Source organism: Aulonocara sp. 'chitande type north' Nkhata Bay, linkage group LG17, assembly GCF_057382095.1.
Source record: "Aulonocara sp. 'chitande type north' Nkhata Bay isolate Kocher_YH1m ecotype deep benthic linkage group LG17, A_spYH_male_GT1.1, whole genome shotgun sequence".
Classification (NCBI taxonomy): domain Eukaryota; kingdom Metazoa; phylum Chordata; class Actinopteri; order Cichliformes; family Cichlidae; genus Aulonocara; species Aulonocara sp. 'chitande type north' Nkhata Bay.
In genome coordinates this window covers 38867358-38891864 of record NC_141360.1, presented here as the reverse complement: position 1 = coordinate 38891864, position 24507 = coordinate 38867358, and the positions used below count along the sequence as shown (strand labels likewise).

Genomic DNA, 24507 nt, shown 5'->3' with positions numbered 1-24507 from the left:
TTTTTGCTTTTCATCGAGTGACATTAGACATGACAATAAACAGATGGATCTTTTTTAATTACAAATACATGTACATTTAACTGCACGGGATAGAAATTGGGGCAAAACTGTAGCCTGTTCACAGCAAGAAGATATAAAATAGATTCCAGCTTTGCAATTCACATGAATGAGTGCTGCGCCGTGACGTGTAACAGACGTTAATTCTGGGTTTTTCCACAGCGTCCTTGCTCTGTACACACAGTCAAGCTTCTGTTTGGTCTTTTGTGTTAAGTTGAATCGGAAGCCCACAGGATTCTGGGTATACTCTTATCCATGCTTCCTTTTGAGTCTGTTCTGCATCAGCTGGCCTAGCTTTCATCCCCTCCTAGCGTCCTCGGCTCACTGCACCATGGCCAGGTCTTTGAGCGCGTGGCTTCGCTGCTTCTTGGCTTTATATCCAGGCCGGAGGAACTCGATCTTCCTCTTTTTGGCTTCGATTTTGTTCTTGTGCTTCTTCAGCTTCTTCTTTGCAGCGATGTCTGGGTTTGCGACCGCCTGCAGAGACCGGAGGAGAAATTGTGAGGACGATCGATGGCAAATTAAAGCTGTTTCTCGTGTGTGTCTCATTGCGATGTCTATCATACCTGCATGGCTCTGTGTTGTTTGCGTGCCGCTCGTCTCTGTGAGAATTCCTTCTGGACGGCAGAGAAGGCCAGAGAGAATCTCTCCAGGCCCACATGTTTCTTCATCAGCTCGATGAGCTCCTGAGCAAGGTTCTTCAGTGTGGGATCTGGATCAGAGATTAGGAGACAACAGGGGTCATTCGGTGTATCTAACACTTTTTGTCAGGATGGTTTTTTTTATTCTTGGCAACACTGGTTCAGAGCAGTTACCCTGGTCTGCGTATGTGCTGTCCAGCTCTCTGTACAGTGGCGTGATTATTGTGGTCAAATACGGGGCGAGCCGTTCTTTCCCCAAGTCCATGGCCATTGCTCCCAGGAACTTAAACACGCACGTTCTCTGAGAGAAATCACAGTGAAGGACAAACAGTGTCACATTACGGGCACTTCAAATCATCACTGGGTTTAAAAAAAACAAGACAAGTGTTTCTAAGTTTACCTTGAGGGGAACTTTGGGAGCATATGCAGCTTCTCTCTTTGCCATCAGAGACAGCTTCTTCATCAGCCACAGCAGGGAAGGAGGCCTGTCTTCTTTGTCATCTTCTTCCTCCTCCTCCTCCTCTTCTTTTCCCTCTTCCTCTCTCTCCTCCTCTTCTTCATCTCCCTCATCACCATTCTCCATTTGCTCATCCTCTCCCTCTTTCTCTTCTTCCTGAGGAGTTATGATTTGGGACTCGGGGGAAATGAGGTAGATCACCTTGCCGACGAACAGCAAGTTCTTGATCACCTGTGGGTGAAGCAGAAGCGCCTCTGTTAGCCAAACACCTGTATGAGCTGATCTTTAAATGTATGAGGTGCAGGAAGGCAGGTGTGTGGCTCGGTGGGGTTTGCGCACCTGCTCTCCTGACGCCGTGTCCAGGTACTTGGACTGCAGCTGATAGCAAAAAGACAGCGCCAACTCTCTCATCTAGATTTCAGAAAACAAAGGGAAAGAAGATTTCATTTAAAATATAAGATGCAGAAATGAAGTCTGCTGCAAGAGGGGAAAAAAACAAAAACAAGCATCTTGGCTCTACCTTCTTATCCAGGTTGCAGGTGATAAAGTCGGTGGCTGCCAACTCTGATGAAGCATCTCCTTCGCCTCTCCAAACGGCGACCAGCTGCTCTGCCCGGTGAGCTGCAAACAGCTGGCCGAAAAGCTGTGAGGCCGTTAGCCACACCCAGCAGTGAGGGTACCGCAGGTGGGCTTCGATGTGACCTAAAATAAGGCAAAGACATGTTTTAATGAGCATGTGCAGAATGCATTTGTCAGTAACGGCGAGGTGATGCATGTGCGCTCTTTACCCCAGATGTTCCGGAGTGTGTCACTAGGCTTGCTGAGCTCCAGGAATCCACAGTGTTTGCTCAGCTTAGTGAGGAGAGTCAGATAACTGAAGAGCAGCCTGTCAGCTCCTTTCTCCTCCTGCTCCTCTTCGATCTGAAAGAGAAGGTTACAAATTAATCATTTATTCTGAACTCACTGCCTTCAATCGCACTTCTGCTCCTCCCTGTGTGATGACTCACATCTTCATAGTTGTCGGGGTCGATCTCCTTCTCCAGCAACGGCAGCAGGTCCTCCAGTCGACGGGAAAATTTCTCCTCCTCCACCTCCACGAACAGGCCGCATATCTGTGCCCCGAGACGCCGCAGGCTGACCTGGGAAGGAGAACATTTCTCAGTTTAGAATAGAATAGAATAGAATTCAACTTTATTGTCATTGCACATGCACAGGTACAGGGCAACGAAATGCAGTTTGCATCCATCCAGAAGTGCTTAGTGATATAGATATATTACAATATATATTAGCAATAATATAGATATGTAAGTATATTACAGAAATGGGTCTATTATGTTATAATGTACACGGTATGAAGTATGTTGTGAATATTCTATAACTATAAGTATGTACAGGCTGTAGTTTATACAAGGACAGATTTTGTAATAGGACCTTTAATATATGGAGGGCCAAAACTGCCAAATGTTGAATAAATAAATAATTGACACAAGACATAAGTGCATCAAGTTTGTTTTTCTGTTGAAGAAATGTAATCTTTCATGCAGCTTATTAATTTAATGTCACTATTTCCAAATGTAGCCACTACATGCACAATTAAACAAATTACATCAACCAGTCAGTTATGTAACCATCTCCTAACTGCTTATAGTAAATAAATGTGACCGATGAATGATTTATTGTGGATTTTGGCCCTTCATAAATTTTGACTAGTGCTGTTAGCGTTAATCTCGTTAATAGGACGTTAACGCCATAACCGCATTCACGAGGCAAATCCCCGTTAGCGAGTTAACGCGGATCACCGCATGCGAGGGCTAAATGGGGCGATCCGCGTTAACTCGCTAGCGGGGATTAGCCGCGTTAATAACGCTGACTGCACTAATTTTGACATTACTACACTATAAAATATAAACAAAACGTTAAAAATTATCTATTATAACGGTTCACTTTAACTAAAAAACAAGCAAACTGTAAAACTGTTCCCCTGCAAAAATCTATACAATCACGGGCCACTTTAGGTACACCGGCTCAACTTCTCATTAATTCAAATATCTAATCAGCCAATCACATGGCAGCAACTCCACATATTTGGGGATGTAGTCATGGTCAAGACAACCCGCTGAAATTCAAACTGAGCATGAGAATGGGGAGAAAAGATGATTTAAGTAACGTGGCGTGGTTATTGGTGCGAGAAGGGATGGTTTGAGTATTTCGGAAGCTGCTGGTCACACAACCACCAACAGGGTTTACAGAGAATAATCCGATAAACATAAAACATCCTGTTTCAGGAGAACGGCCAGAGTGCTTTGAACAGATGGGAAGGAAACAGTCACTCATAAAAACACAACCAAAATGCAAAAGAGCATTTCTGAACGCACACGTCTAACAATGAAGCAGATCGGTTACAGCAACTGAAGACCGCAGCGAGGGCCACTCCTCTCAGCTAAGAACTGGAAACTATTCCACCAAGAAATAAAGCACGTATGAAGAGCAAATGAGTTCCAAACCAGTAAAGCGTTTTTGTATGTACCTTTTCTGCATTCAGCCAAGTGCTGACAATGGAGAACAGCGTGTTCTGGTTGTTCGAGTCCAACTGTGTGAGCAGAGTCTTGATGGCCATGGCTGCCATCTTCTTGCACCGCGCCGAGTCATCGTTGACCACAACAAGAGCAAGCGGGGCAAAGAACAGAGCGCTGTGCCCCAAGAGAATTTTCTGAATGGGAGGGAAAGAAAAGAAGAAGCAATGTTTGACAACAGGACTGATGTTGTGAATGTGCAGTGCGGCTGGATTTCATTATCCTGCAGAGTATGCCGTTTCTATTATTTTGTATATTTTTACACACCTGAGGGAAAGTCTGGAAGATGTATGCCAGCATCTCCAGCACTGACTCCCTGCCCGTGTCTTGCTCATAGCGCAGCTGTGCCACCACAAACTCCAGGTGTAGTTTCAGCTTCTTCCCCAGCGGGTAGTCCAGCAGGTACTTCAGATAGATCTGCACCACATAAAAACATCATTTAGAAGCTGCACCTGAGAGTCTGCCAATGAGTCGGTGTGAAAGCAGAAAAGGAGTTTGTACCTGTCGACAGTGGATTCTGATCATAGCGTTGCTGCCAGTAACCGACAACTTGGCCACTTTTTTCATCACCTCCTCCATCTCGGGAACAACGAGCTTCCTGGACAGAATTGCCTGGAGTGTACACACACACACACACACGTAAGCACACCGCACATTACATTAGAAATGTTTCTGACTACAGCTCCACTGGTTTACCTTGAGCAGACCGAAGGCAGTAGCCTGGCGAGACTGGTCGTAGATGTCCTCCTCGGCGTATCCCAGAAGCACCTGCAGCTGCGTCTCAGAGATGTTGTTGGTTTTCACATTCTTCACCAGAACTGTCATGGCCTAGGAAAAAGAAAACATGTTACCTCATTCTCGATCATCTTTAAACCTCACTTTAAAGAGTACGATGCATTTTATACCTTGAAGCAGTTCTGGACCAGGTGGTAGTTCTCCCCGCGGGCGGCTCCAGCCTTGGAGTAATCCTTCAGCAGGACAAAGAGCTGCTTGGTCAGCTGCCCAGCGTTCTGCTCTACTGCTGGCAGAGGGAACTTTAACAGCCAAGTGAACGCTATCAGAGCCTCTGTGATCACCTGAGAGGGACACAAGCAGAGGTTGATGGAGGTTTATTTAAGCAATCCATGATAAACGAAATAAAAAGATGCCCAGGTAAGTGTTGGTACCTTGACATGCATGGAGTCGAGGCAGGTGAGCAACAAGTGCACAAAAGGATCCAGCATTTCCAGGACTGAGGGATCGGATGATGTCACTTTGGATTTCTTCAAACTCAGGTGGAGCAGCTGAGCATTAGACACGTGCACACATTAACACACATTTATTCCTTCTTGAGATAAAAGTACAGGGTGCCATGTTACAGAGATCATTCGTATTGTTGGAGAAAGCGCACCTTGAGGCCGGCATCCACCAGGATGTGCATGTTGGTGCGGCTGCTGACGGGAGCTTTCTGACCTCCTCTCTTTGGAGTGGGAGGCAGGAGCAGACAGCTGGGAGGGGGCAGTCTGGGATCTGGGGGAGGCTTAGCTGATGCTTTGTCCCTACAAGCAAACATGACATAGGCAGGAAATTGGACAAAATATTAGAAATAATTTATTGCACTCTGATATTAGACTGTGTGTGTGTGTGTGTGTGTGTGTGTACCGGTCTCTTTTTGTTAGAAGTGGCAGGCTCTGGCTGACAAGGCCATGGCTCAGCAGAAGGATGTCTTGCGAAGTCATGCCGCTGTTGACAAGCAGACCTGAGACCAGTCGCCGCAGTACTGCAGCCACCCGATTACACACCTTCAAACTCGATGTAGCCTCCAAGATCTGGTTTGAGAAAAATAAACGTTAGAATAAAAGTTATATACGTGCGTTTATATACCCGTCACCAAATTTCACCAAAATTTGTATCGACAACGGCATTTTGTTCGACGTATGAATTTTGTTGTTAATAATTAACAATTTAGTTAAAAATGTTGTTGCTAACGAAAGAAAACATGGACTTAAAAATTAAGAAAGAAATACTATTAAGTAATGTTAAAGATGCTAGCTAGCTAAAACAGCTAACAAAATTTATTTATGTACAAGAGTTATATAAAACGGATGTGTATTAAATATATGGTTATATTTAATTCAATCCAGCAGCTAGTTAGCTAACTACCTAGGTAGCTAACTAGCTGACAATTCAAGTATGTTAGATAGCATTTTTAATGAAGCTAAACTAGCCACACAGTAGGGCTGTTACGTCACTGATGTTAAGAAATGCTTTGCAATTTTTTGTAAACTCCATGTAAGTACTAGCTATGATTATTGTTTATATGTTTTTGTGTTTAAAGTTGTTACTTAATTACTTTGTTACTTAATAATAGATTTTAGAGATTTTAAAAGCTATAAGTTAAAAAGAAGAAAAAGAGCTCAGGTGATTTCATCCCGAAAACATTACTGGAGTGCAGATAAGTTATAACAGAAAACTAATTGTAAAAAAAGTCATTATTAGAGGCCTTCACAAAGGGTATTTAGCTAGGCAGGTAACCTTGTGTTTGTACATTAATCAAAGTCTTAGTAAAGGCAAGAAACATGATTTATGTGATCAGTAGCGCCTGATTGCCAAATATTTCATGTCAATAAGTCTGCTGGAAAGTTTTTAAAAAATTTAACCGAATGTAACCATCTTTATTTTTAGCTTTTTTAGAATTATTGATTTTTAAAATATTTTTTTACATTTTATATTTGATAACCTGACAATCAGTCAATAATTCATTATTTGGCACATTTAGATGCATCTTCATCCTGTCAGGGTAATCTTAAAACTGACAAAAAACAAACAAAAAAATCTTGTTGGCCACTTGGAAATATTATCCGCCACTGTGACTGATTACCAATTATCTTCTGTTTCTAAGTTCAAACCCCTCCTCACCTCCTTCAGGGGCAGTATGAGCTTGGTGATGCTCTCCTTGCTGCAGAATTGTGCCAGTAGCTCGTACGAGTCCATGCTCTTACTGTGGCGGGCCTCCATCAGCTTGGAAACGATACCCTTCACTTCCTTCTCCTCGGCGACCGTCCCAAACAGCTCGTTATTGAAGATCTGGTCAGTGGAGCAACAATAACAGAGAGGAGGAGAGTGTAATAGGGGGACAGAGATTAATATAAACACAAAAAAGTAAAAAGAAAAAATGTTCCTGAAAGACGTCAAGCTTACATCAATGAGCATGTTCATGCAGGGGTCCAGGTCTCCACTCTTTAGGGTTGGAGTGAGAGCTGAGAGCAGCTGGTACACTGTGAATGTTAACACGTGGAGCTGGATGGAGGAGGGACAAAAACAGACAAATATTAGGCTGATCAGGTTTGCCTCATGTCAACAAAGGTTTCTACTGTTATGACATCAACTGTAACATTAGATTATATTTCCTGTCTAGGGTTAGCTCAATTACATGTACTCATACAAGTCTGAGCATGCACATAAAAACATAACTGTCACGCTCTTTTATCACGTTTTACTTACTTGTACTTATGTTGGCATACTTCTACTTGAGGTACTCTTTTAAGCACATACTGCTGCATGATGCGTGCGCTATATTAAAGCTAAGGTGACCTGAAGCATTTATTGATGTTTGCAGGACTGCATTGTTGCGTGTGTGTTCCTACCTGGTATCCCTTGACCAGAACGCCTTGCATCTCTTTGAGCAGGTACTGCAGGTATCTGCAGCCTAAAGTCTCGATTATCTTCACCAGAGTTCCCCTTGCCACGTCACGGATCTCCTGGAAACGGTTCCTCAGCAGAACACAAATCTTGATCAGAATCCTGTAACAGAAGCAGAAATAATCAATCGGATGTCATATTACTGTCTAAGGTTTGAAATACACAGCAGATGATCTTTTTTGTGCTTATGGACACACGGCTGCGTACCCGGGGAGGTTGACCTCCATGACGTGCGGAGGCAGCGTCTGCATTAGTTTGACCATGGCGAAGGCGATTGGTATCCGCACCACCTCCTCGTCTTTCACATCCTTTGACTTCACTACCTTGTGCTCCTCGTCACGCTTCACCTGGAGGAAACCCACACATTATCACCAACACTCTGCTCCTGAAGGTTTTTAGAAAAACTACCAACACATCCACACGTTCGTGTGCATCGTACCTTTGCATTGAGACACTTGTGGAGACGGGGCAGGACGCTCTCATTAACAGTCTGATGGATCAAACCAATCAGAGACTCCAACTCCTCCGCGCTCTGCGGCAGTCCACTCACTGCCGTGGATAATTTAGGAGCTGCCTGCGCCTTGACTTTAGTGGCAGGAGCTTCCTCCATTTCCATGGTGACATCAGTGGAAGCATTACCATCGACTTCCATGGCTTCCTCATCGTCGCTCGCGTCAGATTCGTCATCCGCAGCTACGTTCTCGTCGTCTGCGTTGATTTCCACACTCCCAGCTTCCCAAAGACACACATTTATATTTCTTTACTTCATTTATTCATGTAGTTAGTCAACAAAATTCATGTCACCCCCCAGAGCCGCTCACCCTCTCTGGCTTTGGCGGCTTCCATTTCTCTGCTGAGGGTCTGGTGGTCAAAATGGAAAGCCTCCAAGACTGTGACCAGCAAACTGGAGCAAGTAAAGCAGAACAACAGGTAGTGTAAAAAGAAAAGACAAAAAAGATATACTCAGATTACAAATATATGCAACCTTACCTGACAGCCAGTTTCTGTTCAGCCTGCGCTGTCTGCAGGATGTGGACGAACTGCTTGAGGTAGTAGAGGTATTTGGACCAGGTGAGCCTGCGACATACCGCGCCCACCACCTCCACCGATGCTGATATCATGTTCTCATGCTGCAGTATGGAAGGAGGGGAAAGAGGAAAGATTTTAGACACAAAGAAAAAGGAAAAAAATACGTCCTTAACTTTTAAAATGAAACCACAATCAAGTAACCTTCAGCATCTTTTCGTCCAGCAGGGCCGTCATGGCGTACGGCATGATGTAGTTCTGGAGGGAACGAGGCGTCAACAGCACCGTACCCTCGGTCAGCTGTTTGGCGAGCTTCCTCAGGGCACGACCCCGACGGTGGATCTGAACAGAGAGAAAAGGTGATCAGTGGGATAAAGGAGGAGGAGAAGGCAGAAGTGTGAGCTTTTGTGTTCCCTCTTTTACCTGGATGTGCTTCATATGCTCAAAGAAGTCAGACTCGGGGTCGCTGTAGTTGGCGAGCTGCACCAGGTCTCTAAACTCTTTCTTGGAAGGAAAGGTCTTCACCAGGCAGGCCAGTATGGTTGTATACTCATGCTGCACACTCTTGAAAGATAAAGAAGCACAACAGAGTGAGCAAGTGAGTTTAGTGGCTTCACAGCATCTGTGTCATTTGACAGAAACAAGAAAGCGGTAACCATAGTTACAGCTGTTACCTCCGTTTTGCTGCGGAGGCCCTTGTGCACAGCGTCCAGGATGATGTGTTGCACCACGTCCCTGTAGATCTGTTCTCCGGGCCCAACCGCTGCCAGCTGGGCGATCACTGCAGACAGACACAAGGTGGCGTTGTCTCCCAGTGACATGTCCCCGATCTGCATCGGAGGAGCGAGATGAGAATAGAAGCAAAACATCAGCCAATGAAATGTTTATCCTGAAGGTAAACAACTTCTAAAGTGTAACAGTGAATATTTATTTACCTCATAGGTGTGGAAACAATTGTGCATGACAGTGCTGATGTAGTCCAGGTCCAGAGTCTGCATGCCTTTAACTCGTCTGGTGGCGTCTTGGAACGCTGTCAGACGCACGTCAAAATGGATCTCATCCAAGTGTCGACTGTCAAACGCGTTCAGCTGCAAAGGTGAGCACAGGAAAAGCCCGTTAGCTGCTGCTCTTTGTATCGTGACCCAGACTGAACATGACGGCAGAGGTTACAGTTCAGACCTGTAGAAAAGTTGGACATTATTTCCTCTCTAATGTTCCTCATCACAGTCATCTCACCTTTGTTGCCAAGTCAGTGATGTATGTGAGTGAAGGGTCCAGATCCGACAGAGTCTGAGAACAGAGCAGCGCACAGGAGGAGTCAATTAAAAGGGCTACAAAAACTAATAACAACTTTCTTTTAACTGTTTTTTATAAGAACATTGGTTATTTGCTATTTTGGTTATTTTTCTTCATTTACACTGGCCATCGCAGGCCACATACAGCCCACCAGACTGGTCAAACTCCACTTTCTGTCAGTATACAAAAGCTTAACTACAAATTCGATCCCTGAGATATTTTATTATTAGAAAAAGAAGTGCAGTTTCAGCAGTACTTTCTACACAATGAAGGAATACCGGCTTAAACTGTAAGCAGTAAACATTTAAAATTACAGAAATCTATTACTGGATTACATTAGTGTAGTATGAATGGTTATGGGAAAGTTCTGTATCAGTAGAAAAATCTGCAAAACTTGTGAAAATACAGTTCAAAGTTCAAATTTGATTTCCCCCTTCACATTTTCCAGTGCCGGGCCACTTCTGGCCCCCAGGCCTTATGTTTCACACCATTGTTTTATGCTATTTTTGGACACCCAGTGTAACGACATACAATAATTCCCACAGCTAATGTTGTACAGGAGTGAACACATCTCTCTTTTTATTTTATGTGGCTTGATGCACTGTCACAGAACAGTTTAGCTAACATAAAGGATATTCAGTGCGGTGTAGCTAAGTGAAAACAAGAAGAAATTTAAAGACCTGCAGTTCCTTGAATGACCACTTGAGGCTGACTCTAAAAAACCAGTCAATCCCCATAGACTCTCATGATAAATTCACCAACTCACATGTCTGGTACAAAATTCTCAGTTCATAACAGCCGACAGGGTGTTGAATTTTTACATAATGCACCTCTTTCAACTAAGGCTTAAAATTAGGCCTAAATAGGGACAGAACGACAGGCGGGAGCCAACACATGGCCGCTATAGCAGCTAGCTAGCTAGGTGTGCAGTGAACTGGAAAAGTAGTCGAATTTTTATTTTATTTTTGCTGAGTATCATTTACTCTTAGCTGGTAACTTCAAATACAGTCATCCACCTCCCCCCGATATGAATAAGAATAAATAAATAAATAAAAATAACCCAAAGCCAAACACATTTCAACACAGTGGCTAACAGGACTGTGGTGGAGAAAATGGTGAGATTAAGTGCTCTGGCCTGCTTTGCATCTGTCCACAGGCTGATGGTTGATCTCACCATGCCTATATTATAAGTTCCAGGCAGCGTAACGCTGCATTAGTTCTCTGCTGTACCTTGAAGACGTTGGTGAGGGCCTGCCTTGGCAGCTTGTTGTGAATGATGGAGAAGAGTTTGCTGAGCGGCCGGAGGAAGGCGGAGGGCTTGTCACACTGTCTCAGCAGGTTCTGTATGGTGGCCAGGAGGTCGATTTCTGTCTCCTGAAACAAAGTTTATCTTGAGCAGAACTTCTCGAGCACACACCATAACACTGCAAAACTCTGGCTTTTATGTAAAAGTTTTTATAAATTAATTAATTAATTACTACAGATTGTTAAATGACTGTAATTTCAAGGTTCAACAAACTCAGTTGTAAGTCTTACTTGTGATTTGTTGCCTTTCTGGAGGTAAGGAAGCAGCAGGCTGATAAGCATCGAGCTCTGCTCCTTGCTGCTCACGAATCGGCTGACCCTGGCAGCGAGAGAGTAACACATCCTACTGTTAGCTGGGGAAGAGTCAACCGCGTGTATAACGATAACCACAACCACAATCATAATCATAACCTTTATCTCAACCCAAAATGAGTCACTTGACATTCAACTCACTTGGACAGGATGTTGAGCTCTTTGGCCACCTGTGCCCTGAACTTCTTCTTCTTGAGTCTGTCTGTGTTGCGTACAATTCCGCTGAAGTAGCGCAGCAGCGTGGGAATGTGAGGCAGCAGCAATCTGGAGCCTTGAGTAAGTGAATCTGGAGGATACAACATGTGCACGTTTAACGGTGATCAGCAGCAGAGGGAAATGAATCCTATTCTACATCCTAGAATGTAGCTAAGTCCAGTGGAGTGGTTGGGTTTAAACTAGATTAAAACTAACAATCCTCTTAAAAAAATTAGAATACTTTAAAATAAAATAATTAAACATATTAACCAAAAAATTGACTTAGCTACATTTTGGACCGTCTTTCCGGAATGCAGTAGCTAGCGAGCTGATCGGAGACTGTAACAGCCAATCAGAATTTTTGCCAGTCTGTGATTGGTTAGTTTTGTGGCAACAACTGAGCGAGAGGGGCTGTTATTGTGTGTGTATATGTGTGTATATGGATAATAGCAAACACTGAAATGCATTTCTTGCACGCGGAAATTAATTTTGTTTGCTCAAATTAAACTTTTCTTCACGCAAAATAATTTTCTCCTCAAAATGCAACATTTGTGCTTGCAAACTTTTTTTACATGCGCTCTGAATAGAAGCACAAAAATAACGCCATCAAATTCCTGTCACGATCTGCTAACCTGCTGCGATGAGAGCTCCCTCTGCAGGCTGTGGAAACACACAGCCGTTGACACTGAGCTCCGTCTCAGTTTCTGAGGCAACAAAGTCTGCAGCTGTTGCCAAATACTCGGCTATGTCCATTACTACTGCGATGGTTGCTGGAGATACTTTCTTAGCTGAGAGGAGGGCGAAGACATTTAGAAGGATGTCACACTCTGGGTGGTCCGGCTTCTGCTTGGCAAGGAGGGGGAAGTACCTGAGACGGTAAAAAAAATATATCTTTGAGCACGCTTTACTAAGCCTGGATGAAGCTTTCAGCCGACACTCAGAAACATTTGTGAAGGATGCTGACCTGGCATCTTTGGACCACACATGGATAAGTTTCAGCAGAGGGGTGGGGGAGTAGGTGCTCTCTGTTGGGAGACGGCGCACCTGCATATAAAAAACAAATTTAAACTCATCAGAAAGCCGGGACAAAGTAAAGAAATACTCAGTAAGAATACAAAAATCTTTCTCTGACCTGAGGCCAGACTGCTGCCTCAAAGACAGCATCAATCTCATCCGGCCTGAAGCTGTAGGTGTCGAAGCAATTGAAGAAGTCCAGGATCCTCAGGATCCCGAGTCTCCTCAGGTTCTTCAGAGGATTGATGCAGCCTGCTCGCAGCTGAGGAAGCAGATACGAACTTCTTTATTTTTATGTTTTACAGAAAGTAATAAGGACTGTTAAAAAGTGTTAGGACTATTAAACAACTTCAACCCTGAAAGAATAATTCTGATTACCTGTTCTCTCTGGTCCAAAATGGTGGACACGGACGCTGTGACACACACTAGGATCTGCAGCACTTTGGGCAGGTAGACGTGGATGAGGTGGCCCAGTTTCTGGATCACCACATTTATAGTGTTCAGCAGGCTGTGAAGACGGCCCAGCGGCAGGACAGCACACAGGTCGGTCTCTGCTACCGCCCTCTGAACTGCAGCCAGACATGAACCTGAGGACACAGGAGGAGGAAACGATGAATGAAATATTGGTTTGCAGCTCTCTGCGAGTGCCTGTTGTACCCAAATAGTCTGTGGAAGCACTTTGCTAGATGATCTCGCTTGGATTATCTGATAATGTGCAACAATGTTGTCCAATATTACTTCGGGCTCTCAACAAAACTACATGGCATCTGTTTCTAATAAAGCCTTAAAAGTCGAGCATCTGTTGCCGTTCTACAAACATAGAAAATGTATATATAAACTGTAAATAGATGCAGGCACTCTGCAACCTTCCTTTTATGTAGGAATGCACCAGTTGAATCAAGTCCCTCACTACAAAGCGATGCGTTGCAGACAAGATGCACATTTTACCACAAACTGACTCGGATTAATTGCTACCCGTTGACACTCTGTCTGTTTTTATAAATTACTTGTGACGTTTTCATATCCTACCCTGGCAGTGATGGCTGACCGACTCAAAAAGCAGGTCAATGAACATCTCCAGCTCCTCAGCCTGACATCCTGCCAGGAAGCGTAGAATGATGGAGGACCGGTAGGTAGCGCTCGCCTTCCCCTGAAACTTGCTGCCTGCTTTGGAGCGCAGACGACCAAACAGGATCCTGCGTCGTACACAACACAACACTGAGCTGTACAAACTTACGATAAAATACGGGATTATCTGAAAGAAATTTTCCCCTTAAAGCCAAAATAAATGTAGAAATGAAAGTTAAAGGTAGTAAAAATGTTTTACTACTTCTCCACAAATCCACAGCATGAAGCTGTGATCATACTGATTTATGTAAAACACTGGACGGATGTAATGCAGAACAAGAAGCTTGTTCCCTGTAATTGCTATCAGACGCACTATTAAAAAAGCAAAACACAGAAGAAATGTTCAGTAACTGGAGGTTATCAGACCAACAGCCAGAATCTGAACAAAAGCAACATCCTCTTTTTCTCGAGGACACCAGAGTTCATCTATGAACTAAAAACGCAATATGTAACCTTATTTAACAACCAAGTAAAAATACTGTGCAAGAGTCAGAAGTTTTGGGCAAAACACCTTCTCTTTGTTGTTGTTGTGTGGTAAATTAAAATGATGATATTGCTTATGCATGCTTATGCTGCCTCTACCTTTACAGTGGAACTTGTACAGTACCTCATGAGCAGCGGTATAAGTTTGCCTCTGTGGGAAGCATCAACCACTCCGGTCTCCTCAGAGATGTTGAAATGGACGATTTCCTCTTTGAAGTGTTTGTCATCCAATAGCCTCTCAAGATTCTCCCTGAAAAAATGCAAACACACACACGCAGGTCTAATCACTCTGTAAAGGTGTTGCAGAACCTTTGCTAAAATATCTTCTCCATATTGTAATAAGTTTCATAAGCACAAACAATACATGTGTCATATGAAAGAATAAGAATTCCATCTACAAAATAATGTAATTAAGACTCTGAAAGCAGCTCAGTGTGTCAGGCTGATCCTGAACAAAGCAACACACACACACACGTGTCTGTAATGCTAACGGCCCCTGGATCAGACCGTCTGTCTGCAGCTTGGCTGAATGTGTGGTAAATGGATATCTTGATAACAGACAGCAGAGAACATAATGTCAGACAGAAACAGCACGGAGGTGGAACTCAGCATTCCTACATCTGTAACCACAGAGGGCTGATGATAAGAGCCTTAACAATAAAACCACTGAAGAAGAGACGGAGGGAGAGAGAGCTGCTGCCAAAGAGAAATTGCACTGTAATCACGTCCTCTCCGTCTCCTGAGGTGATTAAGGTAGTTTCCTTACTTGTACGGAACTATGTTGGGGTCCTTGTACGTGATGACACACTCCAGGGCCACTTGCTGAATCTGCTGATCCTGATGGGTGAGCAGCTGAACAACAGATAGATAAGAGAAGAAATCTGTGATACAACTGCAAGAAAATAGCAACTGCCTCAAAAATGACTCGAGTAAGGGAACAACTCGTATGTTTTAAGGACAGGGTGTGCTACAGACTTGGGCACTACCTGATTATAGAGCTCACGGAGGCTGCTTTCCAGATAGAGAGCTCGAGGGTTGGTGAACTTGGCAAATACTTTCAGATGAGCGATGAGCTGTCTGAGAAACAAAAGACAAATTCAGTTCATTATGTTCTTCTACTTACTGTACAATACACTAGAATTATATTATAGTTATATCAAAGTTTTATTTAAAAAATGAAAGTTTTCTGGTACATATAAGTTGATGAACATACTTCATACCGTGTACATTATAACATACCATAATAGACCCATTTCTGTAATATACTCACATATCTTTATTATTGCTAATATATATTGTAATATATCTATATCACTAAAGCACTTCTGGATGGATGCAAACTGCATTTCGTTGCACTGTACCTGTGCATGTGCAATGACAATAAAGTTGAATTCTATTCTATTCTATGAAGTCTTTATTTAATTCTGCACACTGGGTAAAAACTACCCCCATGCCCAAGCACTTGCAACACATGGCCGCCCCTCCCTGAGTCTGCTGGAGGCTCTTTCCTGTTAAAAGCGAGTTTTTCCTTCCCACTGTCGCCTAGTACTTGTTCATAGGGGGGAAGTGTGATTGCTGGGGTTTTCTCTCTATTATTGTAGAGTCTAAAGCCCCAGATGGCAACTGTTTTTGTGATTTGGAATTATAAAAATAAAGCTGAATTAAATTGAACTGGTAACCCATAGAGCTAAAAAAAAAAAAGAAAAAAGAAAAAAAAAAGAAATTGTGGCAAAAGCTGCAGTTCCCTGATTGGCCACTTGAGGCTGAATCCAAAAGAGACTCGATCCACATAGACTTCCATGGTAAAATGCCAAACGTCAAAGCAGAAATAACATCTGATAAAGGTTTGGTGCAAACACATTTTTGGTCTCTTGGTCACTTTTAACCCCATAAAACCTGGAGAGAAATGTATTTTTATAACTTGCTCTTTTAAACCACATCAAGGTGAAATCTAGGAGAGTGGTCTCTAATAACAAGGAACTTAGGTGGCTTTTTGGGAGATATTTTTAGACAATTATCCAACAAATAAATTGAATGCTGTGCAGTTAAATACCTTAAACACACTTTACATGAAGTCTAAAGTGAAAATGGAAACCAGACATGACACTAGTAACTACAAATAATAAAGCAGCTATCGCTTTGACATCAGAGCAATAACGTGGGTAAAACAATTATGGTAAAATCAAAAACAGCTTGCAAATCAGAACCCTGAAAACAACGTCATCGCTTTGAGGACAGCAGTATTACAAATATTTCTTACTTGGCCGTTGCTCTTCTTGGAAGGGACTTCCTCAGCTGTTTGCTTCCTTCCTCTGCCTCCTCCTCCTCTTCCCCTTTTTCCATGTGCTCAGTCATCCCTGATTTATCCTCCAGGGCAGCATCGCTTCTCTTCCTCAGGTCCTGAGTGGGCGCCACCAGCAGGTCTGTGAGATAAAACTCATTCCTGCAAACAAGCGCCGAGTTTAAGATCAGATAACAGAACATATTCTTATGATGGAATTTAAGGAAAATGGTCAATCAGCTGACACTGACCTGATAAACCTGAGCAGCAGCGGGGTCAGTTCCCGGCTGCGTGGCTCCACTCTGTCGGTAAACTGGGCCATAGCGCGCCACAGTAAACTGCGGAAGTTAGTGAAGTCTGTCCTTTCACTGGGGTCGGAGGCCAATTTCAGCTGCTCTAGGAAAAGAGTCCCCACATCCCCGCTTTCAATGACATCACAGCCTGGCTCGCTCTGAACACTGAGCTTTTCTTCATCATCATCGTCTTCTTCTTCTTCCAATTCCTTCTCTGTTACATGCAGAAAGCAGAATTCCCTTTTAACGTGTTTTTGGCAGTTCAAGGGATTCATAGGTAAATAAATGCCATTATAATTACATGCTGTGACACAAGTACCAAACAGCCTTACCTGCCAGCCCGGCCACCATCTCCAGATGTTCATGGTACACCATCCAGAAGTCCTTGTTGTCCATGCCTCTGGCATGGCTCCTGCAACGAGGAAAGACAGAAACCCATTTACGCCAAATGTTTTCCATGGATACCTCAAAGTGTCAATGTAGTTTTAAAGGAAATGCAGACAAATGTCTGTAATTTGACAGAAAGGCCAGCTTAGAGCAAATCCCCAGCATTCGATAGCAGCATACTCATTTAGAAAGGCCCAAGTAACAAGACTGGAGCATAGATGATGGAACGTACATGGTTCTTGAAGTATAAACAAGCGTGATTATTTTACACTCACACAATAAGTTCAATGACTGGGTCCCACAGTGGCCTGAAGTTCACAAACAGCATTGCAATGAGGTACCGCAGAGGAACCTGAAGTCAAACAAGAGGAAGGTTATCCACCCAAGCATCTAAAAATAAACGGGACTCGTATAACTTCTCTGTAACTACATTATACGGTGGCTCTGAGAGGCCAAACGGACTGCAACTTAAGAAAACACCAGCAATAAGATAAACGCTGCAAAAGCACACAAAACACAACGGAAACAGGAAAAAAGAAAACAGAAATAGAAAAAACTGTTTTCCAAAAGCACAAGGGAAGTGTTTCTGGGGAGACAATAATCTGACGGACCAGTTGCAGGAACCAAAACATGCTAGGTAAGTGTGTTTTAATCACATCATTCACATAATGCTGATGATGGATTTTTAGGCTAATAGTTAGGCTAACACACTTGCCTCTCATCTTTACTTTGCTCATAAAACCGATGAATCCTCTACAACTGGTCCGTCAGGGTTACTGTCTCCCCAGAAACACTTCCCTTGTGCTTTTGGAAAACTGTTTTTTCCTATTTCCGTTGTGTTTTTGTGCTTTTGCAGCGTTTATCTTATTGCTGGTGTTTCTTAAGTTGCGGCCCATTTGGCCTCTCAGGGCCACCGTAACATTATTATATATGCCAACATACTGTATTTATACTCTCTGCAACAATAAAAAAAACAAACTTATCACATGATAAAGAACACGCATCATTATTCATCCTGTCATGCTTTCATCACTGCTCTTCTCCACACCTGCTGGATGGTGCCAGGAGGTCCGCGGGGCAGGCTGCGCGGCACCAGGTCGTGTCTCAGCTTCCGGAGGTGAAGCAGCTTCTCTCTGTAGTCGTGCACTGAAGCCGGCACCAACTGCGCCTGCAGACACACTGCGAACACCGACTGCACCTCCACATTATCCTCACCCTGGACGAAGACAGTCGAACAACATTTCCAATAACTCCAAACTTTAAATGTGTTTAATGAGAATCTGCGGGTGTTGTACCTCAGTCTGTGGAGGGAGCTCTGCATCGAACTGAGAGAAGAGCCTCAGAGTCAGCAGACGAATCTGAATTTTAAAAAAAAGAACAAAACTGTGTTTAAATATGTCTGTTTTCACCAACACCCAAACCACCAGCGCCTTCAGGTTGTGAGATATCTTAACTTTAAGGGGGGAAAATTTGGTCTTTAAAATATTCTGAAATGTCCCGTGATCTGGCACAAACCTTAGAAATGTTGGACGAGAGGTTGCAGTACAGCATCTGGTAGAGTTCAAGCAAGGCATTGTGGGATAGGTGCTCTGAAACCCCACTGAGTGACAGACGGGTGTAGTACAAGTCTGCTAGCAGCAGAGCTGACAGGTCTGTGGGAAATTTCCTGTGACAATCACGACGACAGCGGTTACAGGTTGTTGAAAGGTGTTTTGATCTGATGCAATAGATGGAAACTCATTCGGCAACAGAGAAAGGGTGCTAAATGTGTTTTAGGTCGCACACGCAGAGCTTACTGTAGGATCGAGTTGACTTTTTCCACCGTGACCAGTGAGAGAAGCTGGGCAGAGCTGTCCAGAGACAGGAGGCAGCTCAGGGCTTGCCTGGCTACGAACAGAGCAGCTGGAGAGAGGACAGGAAAGAAAGGAGTCACTCAATTTGCAATTTTAAAAAAATCATTGTTTACTTTTTCACCCCTCACCAGTTTTGGGGAAAACCTCATTAAATTTTGGGAGATTAAATATATAAAGTATTTTAATTTTTTCCTTCATTTAATCTGTTTTTGTTTTGGTGCCCAAATTTAGGGTTGTAGAAATCCCAGACATGAAGTTTAAGGTTAACTCAGACTTTTAAAAAATAACTAAAATCACAACCAGTCATTCTAACTTGTTGGTAAATGATTAATTCCAGTCCTTATTTTATTTGCTCTGGATGTACTTGTTAATTACCCCACTGAGCCGTATGAAACTGCAACCAAATGAAAACATTTGTGTTAATAAAAAACCAACCACACAAATAATCACAAACCTTTCCCTAGTTTCTCTGCCTCGATCTCACACAGGAGGCGGTTTAGGAAAGCTGTCACATCAGGTACGACAGCGGCTGGAGCCAGAGGCCTGAAGCAAAAGAGTGTAAATATTAACATTTAACATGTTTCTCTCTTTTTTTGCCTGTGTATGAATACACTGTAAGCTGACAAAGAAAAAACTGAAACTTTCCCCAACTCTCTGGGTCAGGGGCCCCCAACGCCGACTAAATCTTCTTGTTTTTTGGTACTGGTTTTATTTTGTTATATTTATCTGCGACACCTTAAAGGCCGGTTCGTGAAAATACTGACGGACATAAACTGGTCCGTGGGGCAAAAAAGGTGGGGACCGCTGCTCTGGGTTGCCTCTGAGGTGTGGTCGGTTTTTATTTTAAGCACTCGGGTCGGGTTTGCCATGAAAATCCAGAGGAAGTGATGGATCCCTGGCTCCTGAATGCCTCACTTCTGCTCCCTGGCAGCAGCAACTTTGAGCCACAACTAGTAAAGTTAGCTCACAGCAACCTTTGTCCAAACTACAGGCTCCCAGCACAAAAGCCAGACAAAAGCCAGTTTTACGCATTGAACAGACAGGAGAAAAAGGAATGTATGAAACTACAATGCAGGACCAAAACTAATCCTCTCCAGGCATCTTCTCTGGATGTTGGCTGCCTTTTGTTTTGTTCTCGGTTAAGATGACTTAAACAACGTTGAGCTTCGAGCTCCAGGGGAGGCCAATCCATGACTGATGTGCTTCTGTGTTCATATTTCTATCAATTTTGACAAGATCCCAACAGCACTGGCTGACAAAAGCCCCAAACCATGACAGAGCCTCTAAGACGCTTTACAAATGCCTGTAGACACTCACTGTTGTAGCTCTCTCCTGACCACCTCCTCATTTTGACCAATGCTGTTGCACACGTGACCAAAAGGAGTCTGCCTGCAGGGAGGAGTTACCTGAGATGAGGCAGCAGTACAAGTGCAGCCCACGGCAGCGAGAGGTTACTGACGGGTTGGTCCGGCTCATCGGGAATTTTGATCATTGACAGCACCAGCTCAGGCACAGCTAGTGTCTCTGACTCCGCATGGCTCCGCTGAATTTCCTCCTTCCTGCTAAACACTCTGCTGGAGGAGAAAACAGATTTACCTCGTGGAAAATGACACGACAACAGTAGAAAATAACATTTCACCGTAGAATCTCACCCTGTTGTCTGACCGGTGAAAAGCAGTGGGTAGGTTTCAAAGGCCATGGAGCCATCTGTGGGGGGCGGAGCTTTAGCGAGGATGAGACTGACCAGCACATCCAGGCTGCTGTGGTGAGAGAGGGCATCACCTTGGTTGAACAGCCCTGTGGTGAAGCGCAGCAGGGTGGGGAGGAAGAGCTGGAGGACAGCAGAGGAGGAAGCCAGTTAGTCCGCGAGATTTAAAAGAAACAGAGGAAAATAAAAAGTGAACTCACCTGCTCAAACTGTTTCATGGTGAACATCTCTTTGGTGAACTCCAGAATCAGATCGTGCCCCACAGTGCTCCGAAATATCTAATAAAGAAGATTTCCAGAAAGTCTGCATGTAAGCAACGGGCAACTTTCTCTTTCTGGTCGTGTTTATAATGCAGTCCTTACGCACACTGTGACACCAGACGCAAAAAACCCATCTTTACATGCACAAACCTTTTGCACAGTCTCTTGGATGAGTGAGTTTGGCAGGCTGACGTTCTCCCCGAGGAGCAGAGAGGATGTGATCTGGAGAAGAAGACGGGAGCAGGAAGCTGACAGAGACGAGCTCTGAATCAGCCTCAACACCGTCTGCGAGGACGAGATCGTACCATGAGACGCCACCTTCATATGCCCGCACATAATCCATGGAATTTCTCGCATTTCTATATATAATTCAATCTCTTAGATTCTCCTCTCACCTGGCAGACAGACTCCGGTTTGGTAATCTTGGCTCCACCCTTGTGGGATGCCAGGGTGTGCAGAATGAACAGAAGGCTCTCCAGCTGCTCTGTTGCCGGGTCTGCGTCTTTCCCCTTTGCCTCCATAATATCCAGCACCTCCGACATGCTGGCCTTAAGAAGAGGACACGGCGCCATCAAAACACGTGAAAAAGGCGCAGAAAAGACACAAAATAGAGTCCAGCCTTACCTGGAGGGACTCCCACAAAACCAGCATGTGTTCTCTGTCCACGTGATCGGCTGCTGCCTGGGCCATGTGATCCAGAGCGTCCCTAACAGAGGTCCACGGGAGAGAGACTCCACGGCTCATTGTTGGGCCAAGCTTACGCAATGCCACAGAGAAAGCCTGGAAAGATAAAAAGGTTGCTTAACACATCAGGTTATATAAACAACACCTAAAAGTGCTTAATTCAACCTAAGTGACGTCCATCCCGCGCAGTCACTCTGTTAACTCACATTAGCAGCACAGGAGTGGAACATGTTTCGCACTCCTTTGCACATCTCAAACAGCAGCTGGCCCGTTCCCTCCACCTTCTCAGGGTGCTCCTCTAGGTCGGAGAACACGTGGGTGAGCAGAGCATCGAGATCTGGAACCTGCAGACAAAGTGATACACCAGTTCATCGGGGAAAACGACAACAAATAAAGAAATACAGTAGAAGGAAAGAAACTGCTACAAGCTCAGGAGTTAGCGCAGGTCATCGGTAATCAGAAGTTTGGCAGCTCGATCCCTGGATGCTCCAGTCTGCATGCCAACCTATCCTTGGGAAAGATGCTAACCCAAGTCCCTCCCAACAAGTACATCGGCGTGTGAATGTGTGTGAGTGTTAGATAAAGGTGCACTTAGAGGTAGAAATAAGTGCTGAGTGGACAGGAGAAAAGCACTGTACAAGAACCGTCTATAATAATAGAAGATGTTCAATGGAAATGTATCGCAGCAGATGACAAGTAAATCAAAAGTAACAAGAAGTGGAGACATGAACCCAAATCACCAACCTTTCGCATCAAAAAGGAGAAGCTTTCTGCTGCAAACATGCGGATGTGCTCCTTCTTGTGTGCCAGCAGGCTGCTATACAAACTGTGGGGTGGAAAGAGGTTTCACATTTAACCATCATATGTGCATCTGATCTCTAGTAACACAAGTAACCTGCGAAGGATGCAGAAGGAAAACCAGAGCACTTCTAGGGTCAAATTACAAAGCATACACCCATTTTCACCCACTTTGCTTCCCAAAACTAGCTCCTTAGGTCGTTTTAAGTCTTAAAAATAGATTCCTGATTATCTCAAATTTCATTAAAAAATAAAAATCACTCGCCCCTCTGACTTTATGTAATGCCTCACCTGTAGATATTGGTCATGTCCTTCACCATAAGCCTCCACAGGTACTTGTAGAGGTAGGAGAGGCAGGTGAAACTCCACTCCAGGAGCTCTGTGTCCTTTGTGTCCAGCAGTGAGGTGATCAGAAGGAAGAAATCTGGGAAGTGGGGGTAAAAGTCGGTCTGCAGGTCTCTGGCCAGCTGCACCACGAGGCTGGAGGAAGAAATTAGGCGCTTAGATTGCAGCCTGATGATTCTATGCAAGCCTACAGCTACAAAAAATAACATAAAATACTTCTTACTCTAGCAGGGGTTGGTAGGCCAGACTGTTTTGGACGGCCAGGTGGGTTTTCAGAGATTCTACGATGGACTTCTGATGGAAAACCAGCATGTTGAATGACTGGCTCTTGTTGGAAACCTCTTTCAGAAACGTGGCTGTGAAGGAAAAGTATTAGCTTTGTGTGCAAATCTCTTCAATAAAATACTAACACACAAGCTCCCCCTGAGTATGGGATACTTCATGTTTCCTTATACATACTGAAATGTTCTGTCAAGTTGAGGTCCCTCCATTTTGTCAGTCCTTCAGAGAAGTATGTTTCTACTTCCTGCAAAGAGAGCAAAACAGTCCTCACCAGTAAGACACAGATGAATGGATGAGAGTGGTGTTCGTAATAAGAAGCGGAACATTTTGATTCCAAACCTCAGCGTAAGATCCAGTTCTGTCAATGCGATGGATCACGTTGATGTTGACGTTGGCGAGTCTTTCAGCAAATGTGAGAAACTTAAAAAAGACAAAAACAAACAAACAAACAAAACAAACCCAGATCACATGACTTTAAACGTGCTGCAGATGGTACACAAATTATTCTAAATGTGACAGAGTCATACCAAACTAGCTTTTCCCCAGCTCTGTCTTTGCTGCTGTACTATTAACACGCCGCAGTGTTTGTGGGCTCTTACCCTGAAGGTGTTCTCAGATTTGTGATACGAAGACTTGGATTTGATCTTCATCTTGGCCTCGTCGCTTGATAAGAAAAGAGCGGATTTCCAGAGATCTGTGTGCGGCTTAAAAGACTCATGAAAACTGCACTTTGTTTTTCTTTCTTTCTTTTAGCTAATGTTACAACTGTTTACACACACGCCGACAACAGGAGGCAGCCATGCTGAGCAAAGAATTATGGGAAGTTTTCCTCTCTCCGCGTGGTTAGACCGAAGACAAGCTAAAAGGCGAGAGAAGTAACCCATAGTTACTTCCGGTTTCGTTTGTGCTCTCTCGTCTCTCTGCTTCTCAAGTTATTTAGGTTCTAAATGCACAAAAAAAGAACAAATAAGGATTTTTTAGACTTTGTTAGACATGCCAGAATAGACTTCGACACAAAGAAAACAATAGTAAAGCAGTATTTATCTGAAATAATTTAACTGAAACCTGCCTGAAATCGTTCTACGGAGCGCCACTGGGTCCAAATCATATGACCATATCCCGATTACCTACATTTAACAAGGACAACAGAGTTTGGTGTCCACTAAACTTTCACATTATTGTAAGCGTTATGGGTTATGTTTCATTTAAAGGTTTAATTGACTGGAGAAAAAATATTTATGGTGGATGCAACATTTTTATTTCATAAAGGACATCATCATATCTGCCCATCCATCCAAATAAGACGTGACCAGACTGGTAAACGTGCCACTCAAGCAACTATTCACACTAATAACATCTGAGTCTTTACCAAAAGTGAGAGGCTTGCTGTAAACAGAAAAAAACATACTTTATGGTTTATTATTAATGTATAAATTGTTAGAGTTATA

At 43.7% G+C, this 24507-nt stretch overlaps 1 protein-coding gene across 2 annotated transcripts; it reads right to left on the bottom strand.

Moving 5' to 3' along the window:
• Positions 1-41: 41 nt before the first annotated feature.
• On the bottom strand, positions 42-23909 carry utp20 (UTP20 small subunit processome component). 2 transcript variants are annotated; one of them, XM_086268793.1, is made up of 61 exons: positions 23659-23909; positions 23399-23479; positions 23237-23303; positions 23001-23133; positions 22724-22912; positions 22379-22460; positions 21841-21978; positions 21575-21730; positions 21346-21498; positions 21101-21235; positions 20891-20968; positions 20635-20813; positions 20389-20556; positions 19437-19525; positions 18926-19031; positions 18645-18795; positions 18425-18487; positions 18178-18345; positions 17405-17481; positions 17075-17154; positions 16701-16956; positions 16429-16611; positions 15155-15245; positions 14935-15020; positions 14293-14418; positions 13587-13753; positions 12936-13144; positions 12676-12819; positions 12508-12587; positions 12176-12411; positions 11490-11634; positions 11268-11355; positions 10962-11105; positions 9672-9725; positions 9371-9523; positions 9110-9265; positions 8859-8999; positions 8640-8777; positions 8400-8539; positions 8231-8313; positions 7849-8141; positions 7617-7756; positions 7355-7511; positions 6909-7007; positions 6627-6794; positions 5370-5536; positions 5119-5266; positions 4895-5011; positions 4634-4804; positions 4425-4556; positions 4230-4340; positions 3996-4145; positions 3683-3865; positions 2163-2294; positions 1944-2076; positions 1676-1857; positions 1495-1566; positions 1099-1386; positions 873-999; positions 624-769; positions 42-534 (listed from the first exon to the last, which is right to left on the bottom strand). In XM_086268793.1, the coding sequence occupies exons 1-61, from the start codon at positions 23707-23709 to the stop codon at positions 379-381; spliced, it is 8436 nt and encodes a 2811-aa protein (XP_086124919.1). In that variant the 5' UTR covers positions 23710-23909; the 3' UTR covers positions 42-378. The 2 variants fall into 2 exon arrangements, with proteins under 2 accessions (XP_086124919.1, XP_086124920.1); XM_086268794.1 differs by having other exon boundaries at positions 20389-20553.
• Between the last annotated feature and the right edge of the window lie 598 nt (positions 23910-24507).